Source organism: Centrocercus urophasianus, unplaced genomic scaffold (genome assembly GCF_019232065.1).
Source record: "Centrocercus urophasianus isolate 14NV4802_14NV808 unplaced genomic scaffold, USGS_Curo_1.0 seq_10, whole genome shotgun sequence".
NCBI lineage: Eukaryota > Metazoa > Chordata > Aves > Galliformes > Phasianidae > Centrocercus > Centrocercus urophasianus.
In genome coordinates, this window is record NW_024884142.1 from 56,216,086 (window position 1) to 56,237,156 (window position 21,071).

At 39.5% G+C, this 21,071-nt stretch overlaps 1 protein-coding gene and 1 non-coding gene across 7 annotated transcripts; both read left to right on the forward strand.

The window, feature by feature from the left end:
- Positions 1-192: 192 nt before the first annotated feature.
- TRNAG-GCC lies at positions 193-263 on the forward strand. The gene has a single exon. It is a non-coding gene; the product is annotated as a tRNA-Gly (tRNA).
- Positions 264-459: 196 nt separating this feature from the next.
- On the forward strand, positions 460-19,188 carry KATNA1 (katanin catalytic subunit A1). 6 transcript variants are annotated; one of them, XM_042821378.1, is made up of 11 exons: positions 460-548; positions 4,920-5,094; positions 5,789-5,946; positions 8,924-9,107; positions 10,255-10,376; positions 11,616-11,721; positions 12,050-12,208; positions 13,362-13,488; positions 15,150-15,284; positions 15,564-15,690; positions 18,852-19,188. In XM_042821378.1, exons 2-11 carry the CDS (start codon positions 4,924-4,926, stop codon positions 19,048-19,050), a joined length of 1,488 nt encoding a protein of 495 aa, XP_042677312.1. In that variant the 5' UTR covers positions 460-548; positions 4,920-4,923; the 3' UTR covers positions 19,051-19,188. The 6 variants fall into 6 exon arrangements, with proteins under 6 accessions (XP_042677312.1, XP_042677296.1, XP_042677289.1 ...); XM_042821362.1 differs by lacking the exon at positions 460-548 and adding an exon at positions 565-628; XM_042821355.1 differs by lacking the exon at positions 460-548 and adding an exon at positions 752-2,204.
- The last annotated feature ends 1,883 nt before the right edge of the window (positions 19,189-21,071 follow it).

The following is a 21,071-nucleotide window of genomic DNA, read 5'->3' on the forward strand; positions in this document are numbered from 1 at the left end:
AGAATTAGCAGCACTGGGGAGAGGCCTGCAAAACTCGTGCTGTGAAATCCCCTCAGCTGCGGTCCCCAACGGCCGGCGCGAGCTTTCAAACGGCTGCGGCGAGGCGGCGCCATTTGAAAACTCGTATAAAGACTGGGCCGTCCAGCCGTGGCGGTGTTCAACTGAGATAGCGCGGAAACAGTGAGCGTGTGAGCATTGGTGGTTCAGTGGTAGAATTCTCGCCTGCCACGCGGGAGGCCCGGGTTCGATTCCCGGCCAATGCAGTAACGCTTTTGAAATTTTCTATGTTTTCAATGCCTTTATTTCTTTTAAAGCCCCGCAGCCTCCACCCAGCCAGCAGTAAAACTGAAACAACGATGTTCTTCGGACGCCCACGTGATACCCGTAAGTAGCACCGCCTGGAAGTGACGCAGCGGATTTGCCTTCAAACCGGCGGCGGCGGCAGGAGGCGGGCGGAGCGGGGCGGGGTTACCGAGCCGGAGGAGAGAAGGAAGGCGGAGGAACGAGCGGCGGTGCTGGGAGCTGCCGCCGAGCTTTGGGCCGTACGGGTGAGACCCGCGGCACTCACCCCGCTGCGGGGCGCCCCCGTCCTCCGCTGGCGGCCGTGGCGCCGGGCCGCCTCCCCGAGGTGAGGGCTGCCCCGCCCGGCACCTGCCGCCGCGTGGCCAGGGTTGCGGGCAGGGCCGGAGGGCTCGGGCCGGGGTCGGAGCTCAGAGCAGAGCCTTCGCGCTGCATCTGGACGGCCGTGGCGAGGGGCGTCCTGTTTCGCAGGGCTCCCGGCCGGGGCTGCCTCAGGAGCCGGCTTTCGCTTTGTGCTCCTTTCTCTCCACCTCCTGCTTGTTTTTTTTTTTCGCCTATATTTTAGATATCCATTTTGCAGCAGGCCCTTTCCTTCCAGCCTTGCTGAGAAGTTCGGTGTTGTGGTTCTGGTTCTCTCAGAGCGCCAGCCCCGTGAAACGGGAGCGAGTACCGTGGTTGGTTCAGAGTCTTCTGACAAGCTCAGTATTGAAAACACGACGTCGTCTGCGTACGGCTCCTGTACACGATGAGTTTTTGTATATATGAAGTGTGCTTACAGCTGTGGTTGCTGATGGCTGTCTTTCACTACCGTTAAACGCAGCATGTGAGAAGCAGTGCGGGTAAGCGTCGCGTTTCTGTAGCAATCAGCAGGAGCACTTGTTGATACCAGAAGTTGCTCACAGTGCGCGTTGTGGAGTGGGGCAGAAGGGATCTCAGAGGTACGTTGCCCAACTATGGGACGCCGTGTTAGGAGTGAAAATTGGTTCCCGAGAGCTCTTACTGCTGGTTTCCCCTCCCTGTGTTTGTGGAGGGAACTTTCTGAGTCTCACATGGCTGCTTCGGTGTCAGAGCCTGCCTAGCAGGCTGCAGTAACAGGACACTCTGCCAGAACCCTGGCACTGGTGTAAGCCAGGCGTGGAAGTCTTGCGGGAATACTGTCCTTGCGTGGCTCGTGCTGTTCTGGGTCCGACAGAGGGGTTGGGGGACCCATGGCAGCTGACAGCTCGGCTTTGTTCTTCCCTCCTGACAGCTCAGTATCTTTTTTTTTTTTTTTCCTCTTTGTGTGCATATGGGGGGATTTCTTTGTGAAACATTGTTGAGTTTGTGTTCAACTCCCTAAATCCTCGTGTACTGTTGTGAAGAACTTTGGGTACTTCTTGATAATTTCATAAAGTTATTGCTGGAAACGTGATATACCCTCAGTGTTTTCTTGATGATGATCAAGCTGTTATCTTTAACGTAAAGCACAAAAATCAAATTCAAAATGTCATTCTCAGAAGCTGTAATACCTTGAACCTTTGTTAGATTCCTCCCATGCTACTCTTGTCAGTTTCAAACCATAGGAATATTTCAGGTGCTTAGAGCAAATGATAAGATATATGAATGTATTTTGTTACTGGAGATGGGTTAAGGTGTGACAAGATTTGTGTCAACCCTGAGAACTGAGGATGTTTACAGCCAGTGCAGAGAGGGAGAATGGTGTGTGTATGCACATGGAATTAAGCTACAAGTCAGAGGTCTTGGGCTGATTGTGTCCTGCCCTGTTTGCTGTGAGCTTTACAAGCCTATTGCTCCTCCAGTGGCTGTTGGAACGTAGATAATTTCACGGGGGGTGATTCACGGGAAGGTTGTAGCTGATAAGTGCATTGCTGCTGCTCTGACATCCGGCTACGTGACAGCACCAGGTATTTGTAAACACTTTACAAATTAAGCGGTTACAAATTAGAGTGTTTTTTTTTTTATTATTCTTTCCTGAATTTCTTCTGGTCTGGCTTAGCTCTGGGTTTGTGTGCTTGCACCTCTCTCACACGAGTCTTTTATGGTATTCTGAGCTGCCACAGCCTGCTTCGTGCTGCAAACCTTAATCAGCTTTCAGATTAGTGCTCTAACTCCGTCTCCTGCCTGTCTTGAAGCTGCTTCAGCATCTGCAGTTGCAACAAGCTGTGGGCTTGCATTAGTGGACCCGCTCTGGTACTGCTGTCTGCAAGCCACAGCAGCATGTCCAGACATGGGCTGAGCCAGCAGCTGTCCTGCACAGGAGGCACGTGTCTGGGAGCAGCTCCAAACTCTGCTCTTCTTGTGAGTCAGCATGAACCAATACAAGAGTTGTTTTATTATGTTCTGTGTCCCATCTCTGGTATTTAAGCAGAATTGCCTGTTCTGCTCAGATCGCTCTGCCAGTATTCAGCATGTTTCGTATTATTATTATTTTTTTTTTTTCCACTTATGTACTGCTCACCGTGTTTGAAAGTCTGGTTTGGCTCTGGTAACTTGCTGTTACTTGATTTTTAGAATGTTTATTAGCATCTTGCTCAACTTGTGATTTTAGAGGTGTTAGTCATGGGTTTGAATTCTCAGGACAGGCAAACAGGTGTATCTGGTAGGATGAGCACGGGTGGAAAAGCTTGCTCCTAAATATAGCAGGTAAAACTTCAGTAACATTTGCTTGATGATCCAGGCAGTAGTTGACAAATATCTTCAGGCTCTTTCTCCTGAGATTAAAAAAACCAACAATACTCCCAAGTCAAGCTGTGTCTCCAGAGCTTAATCACACAGGGACATGGCAGTCTTTGTAGTTGCTGGTCACAGGAACCATACCAGTTTGCAGATGTGGCTGTGGCCGGCTCAGCAAGTCTCTGGGCAGAGTGAGCTGCGTGGTGCAGGCTCTGGTAGCAAGCTTCCAGATGCAGCCCTGCAGGTGCCATCCCTCCTGCATGGCCCTGCACATGTGTGCATGTGGGCTAGTGGGGCCCCTCTCCAATTCCGCTGCTGCCAAGTTTTGCTGTTAAGGCTGAAACTTTTCTCAGCAGCTGGCTGCTTCAAGGGGAAGCAGGCAGGTGGAGAAAGGAAAGAAAAAGTTGTGTTGGCTCGAGAATGGATCAACATTTATTTATCCATACATAAAATTACTTGGGAGGGGAAAAGAGAAGGGAGGAGAGGAAGCCTTAAAATGTTTGATTTGTACTTAGCAGCTCCTCCTTACAGAGGGGACGTCACATTTTAGCTGTGGATTATCTGGTGTGCGGTATGACTTCTGAAACCTCTGGTAATGTGTCCAAGTTTCACCATGATCTGGTCATGAAATATGTTTGGTCTTAAGTTGTTTTATTGCACATGTGAATATAGTGCTTCTTACATTCTTTAAATAGTTGATCTGTATCAAGTATGCTTCATCCCAGGGCTTAGCAGTAATTGCTTGTCTGCAATTGCTTCTTACTGGTACAGGGTAAAGGTACTGAAATGAGAGCAAGATGACTCTCACGGGCTTGTTTATTTGCTTATTTTGATGTTTTCTGTGCTTGGTTCTAGAAAATCGAGAAGAGGTGAATTCTTGGTGAGTAAGCAACAGGAAAAATAGAGATGGTGCAGGTATCTTAGCAAGGAGTGGAATGGGATGTGTAAATGATGTGTAAAACAGAGGAGGACTGCTATGTGAACAAAGGCTGAATTGTGAAGACTAAGTCTATGTCTACTTACTACTATATTTGCTTGATGTTCTGGTCTGGTTATTGCTGTACTTGTGTTAATAGTTGTAGTGCTATTCTCATCTAAAAGTGCAGGTTGTGCTAATCTACAAAGAGGTCACATTCCGTAGTATTTGCTGACAGAAAAAGCACTTGTGGGAATATTAGCATGGTTTGAACAAGATGTTAAACCAAGTGGGATGCCACACACAAAACAATTCTGGCTTTTCCTTTCCTTAGCCGTCCCAAAGTTTTTCAAGAGTCTCTCTTTAAGGGCAAAAATGAAGGTGATAGAAGGGCAGGCTGAGCATGGAGTGTGGAGACTTGGTTCAAGGAGTCCTTAGATAAAACTGAAGAACTGTAAAATAAAATAAAATATATTTAAAAAAACCGGGGGGGGGGAGGAATGAGGAACAAATGGTGTTTTCCACTATGTCTGCATGTACCCTTCTGATAAACTTGTATACGTGAAACAATAAGGCAAAAATATGAACCTAATGCATCTGAAGGAAAGGTTTGGGATTTTTGGTTGTTTTTTTTGTTGTTGTTCTTAACTAGAATGGTTATAGTATGGAGGATGTTGTAGCAATAACAGTAAGATACCAAATTGTCTTACAGTAGTGCAAAGAGGGAAGGAGTGTCCGCAGTTCTGGCTTGTAAGGATGCATATTAAATCTGCATGTTTTGCATATACTTTTCAACAGAGTCTGTCTTGCGTGAAATGAGAAGTTCCACTTCTTTCAATAGAGAAACAATTATCTTTCTGTATGTACAACATACGTTCTAGAACCCTTTTACTAACCAAGTATTTCCTACTTCTGTATTTAGATACGCTTGTTAGGGTAACAGTAACATAAAAATAGTTGCAAAAATGTGTTTTCTTCCTGGATTGTGGGATATTTTTTCCTCAATATAAGTGTTTGCTGTCTTTTTCAGCTTCATGTTGAACATGAGCCTTGTTATGATCAGTGAGAATGTAAAGCTGGCCCGTGAATATGCCTTACTGGGAAACTATGACTCTGCAATGGTCTACTATCAGGGAGTTCTTGACCAGATAAATAAATACCTCTGCTCTGTCAGAGATACGTACCTGCAGCAGAAATGGCAACAGGTAAATAATGCATTTGTAGGTCATTCTAAGAGTAAAGCATTAAACTAGCAAAAATTGCTTTGTTGATGGTGTACAGAAGCATAGGAGTACTTATATAATTCTCTGATGAACTGTAGTATTGTAATATGTATATATTTAAGGTTTCATTATGCTCTGACACTGACAAACTAGACTGTGAAACATCTGTGAGGAGCCAGTAGTGCACTGTCTTCTTGCTGAACTGTGCCCCTGTTGTGCTGAAGTTTATTGGCATTTTTTTCTAGCTAATACTATTCTCAGTAATCATATTTCACATAATCCCTGTTTCAGTAGCGGGGCTTACAGATTCTTAATAGAAACTGAGTTATGTCTTCCATATTAAGTTATCTTAGTCCCAAGACGTTAATTCTTCACTGACGTTCCCTCTATAAAGTTTCATTCTCTTTTCACGTATAATGTTTATTAAACAGTTTGTCAAATGTCTCTTTGGTATTACATTCAAATTTTTTTCCTTAATCCTTAAACATGCTGGGAAAAGCAGAAGAACATTTTTAATATCTTGGCTTAGCAAAGTAGAATCGGGTTGTTTATGAAACTTTGTGAAATCCATCCAGGCATTACATAGTCTTAAGCAGAAGATTGCTACAAACTTACTAACTTTCACTGTTTAATCCTCCTTTTTTTTCTTTTTTTTTTTTTTTTTTCTATTTATCAGGTTTGGCAGGAGATAAGTGTGGAAGCCAAGCACGTGAAAGATATAATGAAAACATTAGAGAGTTTTAAACTAGACAGTACTCCACTGAAAGCTTCACAACAAGAATTACCGGCTCATGATGCAGAAGTATGGTCTTTGCCAGTACCTGCTGAACGAAGGTAAGAAACTTGTATTAACACACAGGGCAAAGTGTGCTTTGACTTCAGCCCGTTCCTGTGAAGATTTTGTTCCAGAGCATACATGACTTATATGTAACACACCATCTGCATAGTTTCTGTTAAACAAAATGAAAACCCAAACCAACAAAATGTCTTTTGTTTGCTTGTTCTGTTTTGTTTTGCCTGAGGCTAGCTTTCTGCACTAGTTAGCTGGAGTTTCTAACAAATGCTAGTGATAGCATGAAGGACAGGACAGGAGTGCATGCAAGACAGGCATGTAACTGTGCTTTTTGACAGAAGGTAACCAGCTTAGCTGTATCATCAAGCTGTTCTTTGAGGCTCTGAGCCTACAGGCTGTTTCTGACAGATTTATTTTAAGCCTACTCTCTGAAAGAAATGGGTCCTTTGTTCACATTGTTTCTGTTTATCTTATTTAATAACTGGAACACCCCTAGCCAATTTCATTCAAGCTTTTTAAACTATTAGAGTCTGTGGGACAGAACTTCCAGTGTTTTAAAACATTCAAGAGAAGACACAAATTCATACTACTAAAGAAGAAAAGATTTGATGGAAAGAACTCTTTCTGTTCCATTTACCATGCCAGTTGGTTGAGTGTTTGTTGATTGTAATTTGGAAAAGCCACAGAGAAAATCTGGTTATTGTGTTGGAATCATTTCTGTACATTTCTGTACTGAGATAGCAGATCACACTAATTTTGATGGAATTAAGGTGTCAGATTATTCCCTTATTTTGAGTTTTGTGATGGAATGCAGAGGTGGCTAAATACTCATAAACACAAGTGTAGGTTGGTTGATACTCCATTTGGAGAGTGAAAAGACTTTAATACTTATGATCTTATCATTAGCATATTCTTGATCCTTAATTTGCATTTCACCCTGAAGCAATTGTATGGTTTTGACAAACTTCCTCCTGTGAATCAGTTAAATTCAACTTTTATGAAGGTAATTTATCCTGATTAATCTTGAATGAAATGTCAGAACTCATCTTCTGACTTGGATAAATGCTTTCCAAATCAGTCTTCCATTGTCTGTTTTGTAGAGGTACCTCCAAACTTAAACTTGGCTGGTAACTCACTCATGCTGGAATTTTAGGAAGGCCCATGGAAAAAATGTATCTGTGAGTGTACTGGATTTAGAAAAGAACCTGGATTTAAAAATGAAGTCCATTATGATACCAGTTTAATTGTATGTGCTCAGAGCAGTCTAATTTCGAACAGGAGGTCTCATACGTATCACCTGACACCTACTAGAAGGACAGCACAGCATGGCTCAAACAATGTGGGAGGTTTCTGATGTGGGAGGTGCACTGATGGTGACTTCGTAGCACAGGTAGTTAAGGAATCAACAAGGAAGAGTGCTTTGGACATAGGCAAATAATCCTTGGGAAGACGGTAGGGAGATTCCTTTTGGAAGACATTTCCAAACTCATGAAGGACAAGCAGATGATCAGGAGTTGTCAGCATGGATTTACAAAGAGGAAATGATACTTGACCTGCCTCATTACCCTTTACAATGAGGTGACTAACTTGGTGGATAATGGCTGAGCAGTAGATGCCATTTACCTCAACTTCAGTAGAGCCTTTGATACTGTCTCTACAGCATCATCACAGGCTGACAAAATATGAGTTAAATAAGTGAACAAGATCAATGGATTTAGAAACTTGCTGAATGACTGAGCTCAGAGGGTTGTGATCGGTGGCAGAAGGCCTACCTAGAAGCAAGTCACTATATACCTGGAGCGCTCTGCCTAGTTTTGGCTTTCCCAGTACAGGAGAGATGGAGTTAATGGAGCAAGTCCAGCACAGACCAGCAAAGATGGTTACATACCTCTTATGAGGAGAGCTAAAGGAGCTGGGAGTCTTCTGCCTGGGGAAGAGAAAGCTCAGGGGAATCTTGTTAATGTGTATAAGTAACTGATGAGAGGGAGTGAAAATAGGGAGCCAGACTTCTCTCAGTAATACCTATACCTAGTCAGTGACAGGTCATAAAGCAAGACATAAATTGAAATGCACAAAATTCGACCAGAACATAACAAAATGCTCCTTCATTGTAGGAACAGACATAAACACAGGTTGTCAAGAGAGGCTGTAGTCTCCAGAGTTAGAATCAAAATCTGACTGTACACAGCCCTCAGCAACCTGCTGTAGATAACCCTGGTTGGACAAGGAGGTTGGACTAGGACTTAAGAAGCCCCATCCAACCTAAATGATTGTGTTTCCTTGAATTGTAACAGGAATATCCAGACTGTATTCATTTTCCTCTTTCGTAAGCTGCAGGTTCTGAGAAGTGTTCTTTGAGAGATAAAGACAAATTAGTGTGCGTTTTTCCTTTGGGAAATTTTAATAAGAGATCTTGATTAGTGTTCAGAAATGCTTTTTATTTCATTTTGTGTCTGTTTCTCTGTGTTTCTCTTTAAAGCAAAAAAGATATCTGCTTGTAACATTGCAAGTTGTCTTCTCTTTTATGTTGTCCTAAGCTATTCCAGCAATAGAATGATGGACAGTGGTGACAGAGATCAGATTGTTTTTTTTCCATTTTCCCCCCTTGAGGATGTAAAAATAGTGCTGTCATTCCCAAGAAACCTTTGTTTATGTGGGTAGGAAAGTGAGGGATAATTGTAACAGGGATAAAATATATTGGTTTTGTTCATGTTTTACTAAGCTCCATAATGCCAGAATTACTTTCATTTGTCCAATATGAAAAGAGCTTGCTTTAAGAGCTTTAGAGATTATGGCAAAAGGAAAGTGAATTTTTTAGTGACTACATAAAAATGTTTGTGTTGATTCTGGTCAACATAGTTCGGTGTGGTGACTTGTAATATTGTTGGTACCTTTAGTTGTGGTGAGTGAAATATAATTAATATACACAGATTCTTATCTTGAGCAAAATAATGTAGTTGTTTAATGCTCACTGGTGGCTTTATACTGAGGCTTTTTACATGTGTTACAACTAATTAGACCTTCACCAGGACCCAGGAAACGTCAATCCGCCCAATACAGTGACTGCAGAGGTCACAATAATCGTATAAGTGCAGCTGTTAGAGGCCCTCACCGTCCATCTTCTCGAAATCTCAACGATAAAGGAAAGGCAGTGCGCGGCCGGGAAAAGAAGGATCAGCAAAATAAAGGAAAAGAGGAGAAGGTAAGTTTGTAGATGGCTTCTTGGCGTTTAGAACCTTCTTGTTTTCTTGAGTATTTTATAAGGCCAGATGCCTGTAAACTGTTTACTTTGTTTATGTCAGCATGGCAGTTTTAATCTCACCTTCAAAAGTATATTTGCTTTAGGGGACAACCTTGCTTACTAAAAGGTGCAAAGTACATTAATTCAAACAAACAAAAACCTAGTAATGAACCCATCTAAAGGAAGTGATCTGCTAACTGTGGGCTTGTTTACTGCAATTTGAAGATAATTGTTTAAGATTATATCACTCAATTACTGAAAACGTTGGTGGAGCTTGTTCAAATGCAATGTCTGTGTGAGTTTCTATTGCTTGTGTATATTTAATGCTGAAATTGACAACGCTGTTGAAAAGCATTTCAGAACTTATTTAATCTTAGAGTTTTTTGCTTATTTTATGTTGAGGTCTGTTACTAGCTCCAGACTCTTCTCAGTTTAAAGCAAACAAATCTGACATATTTCATGAAAGAGAAGGATCCAGGATCCATTCTTTTTGATTCAATTGCGTGAGTTTTTGCTGATGGTCTGATTTCCATAAATCTAGCTGATGAGCAGAGTAATCTTACTGACAATAAATACATTGTTTTTCAGTCTGAATAAATCAACTAGCCATATAGTAGAGTCTCTGGTAGTCCCAACAACCTTACGTAGTGACCCAAGAAAACAGTATAAACTACCAGGGTGGGAATATTTGCCTCTGAAGTTCCCTGATTTTAGTTAGTAGAGGTTATATATATTGCATTCTCTGAATGATGATTCTCATTCAGAAGAAAATATACATGCTGAGGCAGGATGGTGTGGGATTTTCTTTGCTTTGTTTCTATTTTTTTTCCCTGTTTTGTCAGCGTTGGCTGTTGGAATGTTTAACTTACTGAAGCAAAGAAACTGCATCAGTGTGGTGTGTTGCCTTTGGGGAGAAGGAAGTTGAACTAGGGTGGTCCAGAACTGTGGGTAATCCAAACAGATAGTACAGTGTAACAGTGATATGGACACCCCACATCTTCTGTGCTGTTTTATGTCACCTCTGAAAAACTTACGGACTTGGTTATGCTACTAATGGATTTTTATAACATTAGTTATGTATTTACACTGCTATATTCCTTCTATGTAGAACAAATCCGCGTCTGAAATTTCGGAGTCTGAACCAAAGAAATTTGATAGTACTGGATATGATAAAGATTTAGTAGAAGCTTTGGAAAGAGATATAATTTCTCAAAATCCCAACATTCGATGGTAAGTTTGGGTACTGCTGCTAGATCTTAATTAATTGTTGTTTCTTTTCCCTCCTTATGATATGACAGAATAAGCTAAATGCTTAATTGTTTACATATAAAAAGTACATGCAAGCTTTCCTTGCTCATTAAGTAAGCTAAGCCTCTTGGGTAGTTGAATATTTTTAGAACTTTTTAGTCACCCATGCAAAGCTTCTCAATCTCTGCTAAGAGTCTTGAAACCAATGCAGGGATAATATTTTGCAGTGTAAAAGATTCTGTTGTCTGCCAGTGCCTCATCATTTTAAACCACCTGTTTTCCTACCCAGGGGCATACTGAGAAAGATAACCAATTTACAATGAAATTATGTCAATATGGGAACCCTTTCAGGTCTCACTGGATGTGATGTGACTGCCAGTATAAAATGTAGCCACGTGTCAACGCCTTTACATAAACGTGTTAAATATTAAACCTTATACAAAGGTGGTTTTGTGTTCTGAATGTTTCCAAGCTTAGGTGATTTTGTGGGGATTAAGTGAGTAAAAATCTGGCAAATAAAGCAGGCTTTAAAAAACACTCCCACAAACCCTAAGAACTGTGTATGCATAGGACAACTGACATATACTTCAGTTCAGTATGTGAATAAATCATACTATTCGTACACTGAATCTTAAATTACAACTTCATATTTGAAACTACTTTTCTACCTGTGTGTGTTTTGTAACCAAAATGTTACTTGGACATAGCTGATGAGTGGTTTGCCCTTAGAGTTATCCTCAAGAAAAAAAGGTTAGCCTGTAAGATTTTTAAGAATTAATACTCTTGTAACTTCAAAAAAGAATTCAACGTTTTTATTGATGTCTGTTTACTAGCCTTTACTAGCTGGTTTTCTTATTGATAGAAGATTATATTTAAGTTTCAGAATCAGCCAACCTGTCAACAAAAGAGGAAAGCATAATTTGGGTTACATAAGTTTACGCAAAATGCCTTATTCTGCTTATTCTTTCTGTGAATAAGAACAGTGAGGTTTTAGTAAAATAGTGATGTCTGGTTTTTGTGTTTGCAACCAGCTGGAGTCTGTCAACTGTTCTTTGCAGTAGTCATAGGATTTTGCCACTAGAACTTCATCAGATCGTTATATAATGATTCTTCCATAATTCAGGCAAATACTGATGAGTTCCGTTGCACATCAATTTGAGCTGTGGACTGATTCTTTTCAGCCTGTCTGAATCTGTGAAACAACTTTCTCTTTCTTGTCAGGGATGACATTGCTGATTTAGTAGAAGCTAAAAAACTGCTCAAGGAAGCTGTAGTTTTACCAATGTGGATGCCGGAGTTTTTTAAGGGAATTAGAAGACCATGGAAGGTATGAAAAAATCTGATCCTGTGATCATAAGTAGGATTCTGGGATTGGATCTTGGAGCAACAAGAAATTACAGGTGTCTTACAGTTTATATAAATTCTTTCCACTTTTTAATAATAAAATTATGGCAAATAATACTAACAAAATAATGGTGTCAGATAATTACTATCTTCAGCTATTTCGTTGCGAGTAAGCAATAATAATTACTTACCTTTGAGTAACTTCTCAACAGAAAGTTTACATCTGGCATTCCTATTGTACTGTTAATCAAATTGTGAAGTTGTCTGTTTAGATTCTTGTCCTAACTGTAGTTCTTTTCTTATATTAATAGGGTGTGTTGATGGTTGGTCCTCCTGGTACTGGAAAGACCCTTCTGGCAAAAGCTGTAGCAACTGAATGCAAGACTACTTTTTTCAATGTTTCTTCTTCCACACTTACCTCAAAATACAGGGGAGAATCTGAGAAACTTGTTCGTTTGCTCTTTGAAATGGTGATTGAAATTTCTTAGCATAAATAGTGAAATGATGAAGCAGAATTACTTCTGGAATAGTAAAAGCTTCCCAAGTGTTAGAATTTATAGCATAAGTGGGAAAAATAAAAGAGCTCTCCAAACTTCAGATGCTTTGGAGCCTTCTGAATTGGCTATGTACACTGAGAATCTAGTTGTTAGTGTACAACTTCTTAACTGAAAAAAGTGGATCATTTTATTTTCAGGGTTAACTTGTTATGGTAGAAAGTAGCTATCTATCTATGAGCTGATGATCCTATAGAACAAACCTGAAGGTAAATCTGGAAATTGAATATAATTGCTTTCTGGGTGGGAACCCTAGTTAGGCTGTACATGTTTTGTTGTGTGTAGCTTTTTTTGTTGTTGTTGTACTTTAAAATAAGTAGGCTTTCAAACTGTATGAAGTATGTAGTTGGCTTCAGAGCTCATAGCACTTGAAAACAGCACAGAACATGCACTATTTTCTGTGTTACCAGGTTTGCATGCAGTGTTTGCCAGGGTCCCCAGTACTGAAAGGGGCAGCAGAGCTGCAATTACAGTAGTCAGGAAAGAGAAGATTTTAAAATACAGTGTGACCATATTAAATAAGTTAATATTGATATTGATGTTGATATTAATATAATGACCATCAATCAGAAATGAGTGTACACAAGGGAATATAGTTTAACTGCTGTAGGACAGTGACTTTACTATCAGAAACCCTTGTTTAACTTCTCTCATTGTTGGAAAGGTGAAGTTATCTTGTAGTTGATCTGGCTTTTGGACAGGTTCCATGTCATGATGTCTTAGGACTAATGGTACACCTAACTTTATCCAAGTTCTTATTCAAGTATTCTGTGAGATCTTTCACAAAATTAGAAATTATATTCCTAATGTGTGCAAATTTAACGTTACTAAATGTTTGTTGTAGCCTTGGCGGTTGTGTCTACCAAAATCTACTCTGCTCAGATGTCATTAATGGATACACTTCATGAGCGTGTGCAGTGGTCAGAGGCAGATGGTTGGGTGTAGTTTGATGCTTAGGAGCTGATTCATTGGGATGTATGTTTCATTACTCTGATCTGACTGTGCTGTTGTTTCTTAAATGTGAGTAGGCTGCCATTTCACTTTCTCATTTATCTTTCGTTTCCTTTAGGCTCGATTTTATGCCCCGACAACCATATTTATTGATGAAATAGACTCTATCTGTAGTCGACGGGGAACTTCAGAAGAGCATGAGGCTAGCCGACGCGTGAAAGCAGAACTGCTAGTTCAAATGGATGGTAAATAACCTAATCCCTTGGGGCTGGAGGAAGCTTGATGGAGGAAAATAAATAAATCCAAACTTCTTTCTTCAGAAGCAGTTTATTTGAAGGGCTTACATTCAATTGGAGTAAAAATATACCAATGCACCAACTGCCAGTATGGAAGAAAGAAAATAACAACCTGTTATGAAACTGTCTTTTATCATCTGAGCAAGGACCTCAGATATTAACCTACAATAAAAAAGATTCAGTAGAGAATGCAAGATTTCAAGGCTGCAGAAGGAAGAAAGTGTCTTCCTCAAATATAAATGTAGCAGCCAGGATGGCATTTGAGTGGTTACCTAGAATATTATCTGCTTTTTACTTGGTTTTGGAGGAGTGGTTCAAAATAACTGTCACCTGTTTCAATTTAAACTTCAACAAATACAATCATTACACCTCTTTGGGATCTCCTTTTTTTTTTCTTCCCCTCCTAAAGAAAAAAGAAAAATGAAAAAAAACTGTTTTGTAGAAAGGATCTGGAGAATTAGCTTCTTAAAACACTATTTCATTATAGTTATTTGCTTAATAGGCAGCAAATAAATAAAACTTACACAGCTGTAGTATTAGAAGCACCCTTATGCTCTTTTGGCAAGAAGGGAAAAGAAAGGAGCAACTGGAAAGTGTGAGCATATGCAGTAATTTGTGATAAATCCTGAAGGTCAGGAGACTTGTATATTCTGTCTCTCTGATGTTGATGCCCTTTTAGGTCTGAGTTGAACTAGCAGCCAAGCTTGTTCTTATAATTCAAGCATAGTTTTGTTGTTTAGAATTACTTGAAGTTCTTTTTTTTGTTCATAAATGTTTTTATACATGCAAATTTTCAGCCATACTCGGTACCATGGCTGTTCCACAGCGCAAATCAGAACAGTAATCCAGAGCCTAGCCAAGTTAAATAATTTTAAGAAATTATTTAAATATATATAATAAAATACATAATAAATATTATTTATTTAATTATTTATTTATGATATTTATTTATGTATATGATACATACATTTATTATAAATATAAAATATAATCTACAATAATATATATTAAGAAATAAAACTTCTTAACTTAGCAGGAGTTTTATAGTGCTGTGGAGATTTAAGTGATTTCTCTGTCTCAAAGAAATTGTGATTTAGTTCAACAAATTTGAACATTCACTTCAGCAGCAGTTTGTAAGAATCCAACCAAGTATGTAAAACATTTGGCCTGACTTCAGAAGTGAGGAAGCTTTTGTAGGGGATTAATGCTGGTTTAGCATGGCTGTTAGTGAATACTGTTGAGGAGAGGTGACTGTGGTGCTTAGCTGGTTTGTTTTCATGGCTGGTCCCTTTCTCCCTGCAGCCATTGCATGACATTGGTGTGAAGATTCCAAATGGTGTAATGGGAAATGGGAGTAATTACCGTAGAAGTGTTCTAGATGTGGTAGGGAGGAACTTCCTGACCCCATACAGCCAAAGTCATTGCTTCTAACTAAACTGCGTCTCCATTTTTTCTTGACAGATAAGAACTGGAATTTTATTGCACTGTATCATTTCTGTTACACTTGGTTTGCTGCTTTAATATTATAGAATCATGGATATTATTTTCTCTATGTGTCAAACTTAATATAAGCATACGTACATTTTACTTCTTCTTTTTCTCCAATGCAGGTGTTGGAGGAGCCACTGAAAATGATGATCCTTCTAAAATGGTCATGGTACTTGCAGCTACTAATTTTCCATGGGATATTGACGAAGCCCTAAGAAGGAGACTAGAAAAGAGAATTTACATTCCTTTACCATCAGGTATAAAGATTTGAGGAGAGAAGGGGCTGAAAAGGCTGAAATCAAAGCTGTGTCAATCTTTCTTTTGTTTTGATCACTTGTTTAAATAAATAATCTTGTTGATATATCTATGCAAATTTATTTACAAATTCAGAATCAGGTTAAATCTAAGCATTGAATATTGTTACTTTTATAGCAAGTGCAGAATCCTTTGGTCATCCTTCCTCCTCAGCTCTCTCCAATTTACTATTTGCATTCAGAAACCAGATTGTATAGCCTTGATTTCTGTTCTTTAATTAGCAAAAGGTAGAGAGGAACTCCTAAGAATAAATCTGCGGGAGCTGGAACTGGCTGATGATGTTGACCTTGCAAATATAGCTGAGAAAATGGAGGGTTATTCAGGTGCAGACATTACCAACGTATGCAGGTATGTTAACATTACGTCATCTGTGTTACCACTGCTACAAACTGAGAAAGCTGTTTTTAAAGTAACGAAACTAATTTACTTTAAGTTGTTGGATAAGAGCAGATTGTAACTTGTCTTCTACATACAGCTAAAAGATGAAATGCTACATTACTCTTTGTGTATGTTTGGTATTTTCATAAGATAATAATGAAGAGCAGTTGCGGCATAGTATGATTTAGGTAAACTCTACGTTCTTTTATGTATGCAAAATTCCTTGTGTGGGGAATGTCCACAGGATGATAGACTTCAACCCTGCAGGCTTACAGTCATTCCACTGAGGCCATAAAAATGGATATTCTGTTGGAGAAGTAACAGATAATAGCAACTGAGCAGCCCAGAATATATGGTATAGCACTCCAGGTTTGCCCTCACCAGTGCTGAGAAGAGGGGAAGGGTCATTTCTCTTGACCTGCTGACAATACTTTGCCTAATGCAACCAAGAATCCTGTTAGCATTCTTATTTAAATACTTGCTAAGCCTTCCCCCAATTATCCCTTTCCCCTTCATGCAGAGATGACAAACTACAGAACCAGCAGCAAGCGACAAAGAACTGAAACTTGTCCGGATGCTTTTGTCATCTCATAAGCACCTGTATAACTATGCTTTCAGGATTTGGAGGTAGCACTAAGGAGTGGCATTGAAAGCCTGGACCTCCAGTTGTGTGTCAGCACAACGGTTGTGGGGCTGTGCTTTGAGCAGGCTAAGAGAACTAACTGTTCCAGGTTAAAAATGTCTCATCACTCTCCTCAAAAACAGATCCACTTCTTAATACAGACAGCTCTGCAAGTGTTTGTCAGTGCAAATGAGAGGACAGTGTGTCGTGCTGCAGGGATCTGTGTGGCCCGTAGGCAAAGCTGACACCAAAGGCGCTCTCAGGAGGGTTACTGAAGAGTTTGGAGGCGTGGTATTACTTCCAGAAAAATCCTTGCACAACATTTGGGAAAACAATGCAGTTGGTGCTGTGAATGAGTATGGTACAGATTTGCTTTGTGTGTGGATCTGAGAGTTGAATTTGTGGTGATGTTCTGCTGGGTTTTGGCATTGGTTGTACTTTGAAAGTAGTTTGTGCTAATAGAGGTTTGTGTGTAACACAAGACTCTGTTTAGCCTATTACTTTGAGTGGTTTAGCTGCACTTTGTTTTTTCTGTTACCTGACTGTTTGCTTTTCTAGATACAGTATTTGTTATTTGTAATTCATACTGCACTGAATACTAATAGAGTTGTTCAGAATCATTACCATATTTGTGACTTCTAATTATACTGTTGCTTTTTAGTTTTAATCAAAGTTCATATAGACAAATAGTACAGGAAAACAAATACAGAAATGTCCAGGTCTGTCATCTGTGGTGATCTCCTTAGAGCGACTGAGGTGACAGCAACTAGAAATCCAGAGAAGCTGGAGTCTGGATGTGCGTGATTTGAAATTAATAAGGAAGTACTCAGATTAGTCTGTGTATTTACACTTTGTTGTTGGCATCAGGGAAAAAGGATTTTTAGACGTGATTGCTTCATTTACATTGAGACAGAAGACTTATGGCTGATTTGACAGGGCTTTTATATAAGTTCAGAAGCAGTATACAAACACAAAAGTAAAGTTCAAACTTCTGAAATATAAGTCCTTGCTAGTGACGTAAGCCAAACAGGAAAGAAGTGAGCCAAGGACTCTGGCTTGCTCAAATTGTTCTCCTACCTTAAACAACTTGAAGTAAAATCCAGTGTTTGCTGAGCCAGAATGGAAAGTAGTCAGAGTTATACAGGGCAGTTCCTAACAGTCAGCACAGAGTTAAGATAGAACTTCATTTAAAAAAAAAAAAAACAACCAGCAAATATATTCAGGAAATGTAAAATTGCATCTAAATTGTGTATTGGGTATCAGCTGGAACTGAATTGAAATTGTTTTGTTGAGCAAAGTGAAGCTTGACAGGCATTTGGAATGGAACAGACTCTCACTGTGTATTCTGGTGGGTGGTTCCTTATTTTTTTGAGGATAGCTTTGGTGCTTCTCCAACTACTAAGAGTGTTTTTGAGAAAGTGCTAAGAATTGGAGTTAGAATGACTGTCAGAAAAATGACTTTATGTGAGAAAGTCTTGGCAGCTGCACTGGAGGTAAATCAGATGCACAGTGTACTCCCCCCTTCTCCTTTCCAGATTGTGTAAGGCTGGCTTGTAGTTCATAAATGATGACGTAGCAGCAAAGCATGGTGACATTTAACTAAGATGGAATTTAACAAGGCAGCTCTTTGTTGTTGCTGCTGCTGCTCTAAGGTTCTAGTTATTGTATTCATGAACTTGATAAATAGTTCTTCACAGTTAGAATGCAAAAGTCTGTTGGTTATCGTTTCCTTTGGGGGGACAAAATCGAAATGGAAATGCTGTTACCATCTTTCAAAATCCTTCTAAAATGCCCTATAAGATTTTTTTTTTTTTTTTTCCTGGATCCTGACCTACTACTGTGACATGACTCTGTTGTGATATCACCTGAATTACCCTTCCTTCTTTTTTGACTGCTGGACAAAATTAACAGTGTTTACTTTTTAAAATAAGCTTTATTAACAAGGAATTAGCAAGAACTGTAGTCTTTCAGCACTATCCATTTGTGAAAGCGTTCTGCTCATCATCTGCTACTTCTTGTATTAGTGTTGGAAATTCATGTGCAGTCAATGCAGTACAAAAACAATGCACTTAATGCTTATTGAGGCCAGAAGTTAGAGGAGCCAAAGGCTGAACAGGTTTTGTAGATTAACGTTTTGTTTTGAAAGTATAGGCTGGAGTCAGATATTCTCTTTGTTAGAAGCAGACCTATTTGGACCAGGAAACATTCAAAACTTTCCATCTCTTCTGTACACGGTAGAAGTAAAGCATTCTTTCACCTGTGTATTTAGTATAACAGCTATTGGAAGATCCAGCAATAAATCAGTGTTTGAAAAATACAGACAGCATAGTATTGCAGGCTGTCCAGGCAATAAGGGAGCTTCCTAGAAAAGTTTAGAATTATTTATGCCTTTTTTTTTTGAACGCAACAGCTCAACTGGGATGTTTGAGCAAGTAAACTCATCATCCTTTACTGAATAACTACTTTCTTCTTTTCTTGCTTTTTCCTCCCTGCAACATATACGTAATAGAGATGCATCGCTGATGGCTATGAGAAGGCGCATTGAAGGCTTGACACCAGAAGAGATAAGAAATCTTTCTCGAGATGAAATGCACATGCCAACAACGATGGAAGACTTTGAAATAGCTTTAAAGAAGGTTTCTAAGTCTGTATCTGCTGCGGACATTGAGAAATACGAGAAATGGATAGTTGAATTTGGATCATGCTGAGTTGTCGTATCTTGAAGCCATCTTACACCTGAAAACAGCTTCAGAAGTAATCAGTGCGTCAGTGCACTGCATGCTCTTTTTAACTTTTGTAATTTAAGAGCAACAGATATCTAAATAAATACTTTTTTAAAATGCAAATTCTCTCTAGCTTTCTTTGGACTTGCTCAAAAGTTACCTGTTTTTTCTCAAATGTGAAAGCCATTGATGGGCTCTGCTTTGATCTTCAAGGTTTTCTTCTTGGTGTTATTTTTGAAATGTTTTCCTTCCTTCACTGTACATGACCTTAAAAACTGGTGCATTCACTACACATTCATTCTGCTACCGCTGTTCTGATAAGCCAGAAAAGTCCTGATATCTTTGTACTCAGATGACTTCTGCTTATAATGTTGGTTTTACAATTTTAAAATCTGAACCTCTTCTTGAGAGTGTTATCTTTTTGCAGTAGTTGCCAAGTGGACTGTAGAAACAGATCTCTGAGAATGGTTCTACCATGACCATTTAGGTTATAATTTAACGTTAGATTGTGCTCAGTAGTGATCATTGTTCCTGTCCATCTCCTTTAAAATGTCTGTTATTTTGGAAACACTTCTTTCTTCCAGCTAATCTCAGAGCAGATGGTTGCAGTTCTGCTTGCAGCTGAACTTCATGCTGTCCCATGAGTCCAATATGTCTAGGCTCATTTCAGCTTCTGTGTGCCCGCCATACAAAGCCAGCTGTGGAACTTCTGATGCTTCCTGACATGCTGCAAGGGAGATGAAAGGACACGTGATAATGAAAAGTGGTGATTTTTGTGGAAGGCAAATGAGTCCCAAGTACACCATCCTATAAATGCCATTGTCATGAACATCTTGTTAATATACTTAATTCATCCCTATGTCATGAGTGACAGACACAATTTACTTTTTTTTTCTTAAAAGGCACTTTGAGCAGTGTCAGCGGTCAGGTATTACAGTAAGACACTGAGATGCAGGTCTTACGAGCAGTTTCTGAATTCCATGGTGAATGCAGTGTGATGAACCCAAAAATGAAGGGAAGAAAATTCAGGTAAGAATGTAGACAAAGCTGTAGTGTTTTGGAGTAGGTTCTCTTAATACTTATTCCTGTTTATATGTGAGAATGAAGATGTAGCTGTCAGTTGTGTTTGTAGGAAGAGATTTCTTCTTGGAAATCAGTTCACTGCAAACAAACCAAACTGCTCAGTCTTATCTGAGCTAAAAGGGGAATTTTTAAGGTTCAATCCTTGGAAGCATTCCTGTAAAGGGCCACTTAAACTGAAATGTAACAATTAATTAAACTGTAATATATTTTGGGAACTTCTAAAGTAAACTGTTTAAAGAGCAGCTTAGTTTTTCTAGCTCAACCAGTGCTGTTCACTCTACATTAACAAAATGAACACCTATGTAATATATGGCACATGGAAAAAAGTAATAGATGCTGATTTCATAATTCAGAAGTTAATTTTGTTTTGGAAAGCAGAACGTGATGCCTTCCCCTATTCAGTGGAGTTCTAGGATGGAGAAAAGGAAAAACTTACGCTCAGCTCAACGTGTTTAAAGGTACAGATGCATTCAGAGGCTGAGAACATGACAGCTGTGGTGAGAGCCACCGTTTATAAGAACAGGAGAGGGATGTGCCTTTCCTAGTCTTACAAAGTGACTTATCTTTATTGTTTTTTTTTTTTTCTTTCAGATTGCACACGTATCCTTTTCAAGTCATGTGTAGAGAATGAGACCAGATGCAACTGGCATGGAGGACAGTTTCCCTTGTTATCTGTGGCAAGGAGTCTTTATAGCTGTTTACAAAATGGTTTGTCTATTTGAGGTTTGTCCCAGCTCAACTTAGCCCTCCTCTGAAAAGAATCTTTCTTGAATCAGGAAAACTTTGCATGTGCTGAAACAGAAATCCTCTGCTAAAAGTTCTTAAGACTTGCTAGCTCGGTAGCACTGCAGTGTTGTTTGGTAACTACTGTGTTTCTGTTCAAGACTGATACTGCTTTTCCCACTTACTGTCAATTTAAAAGA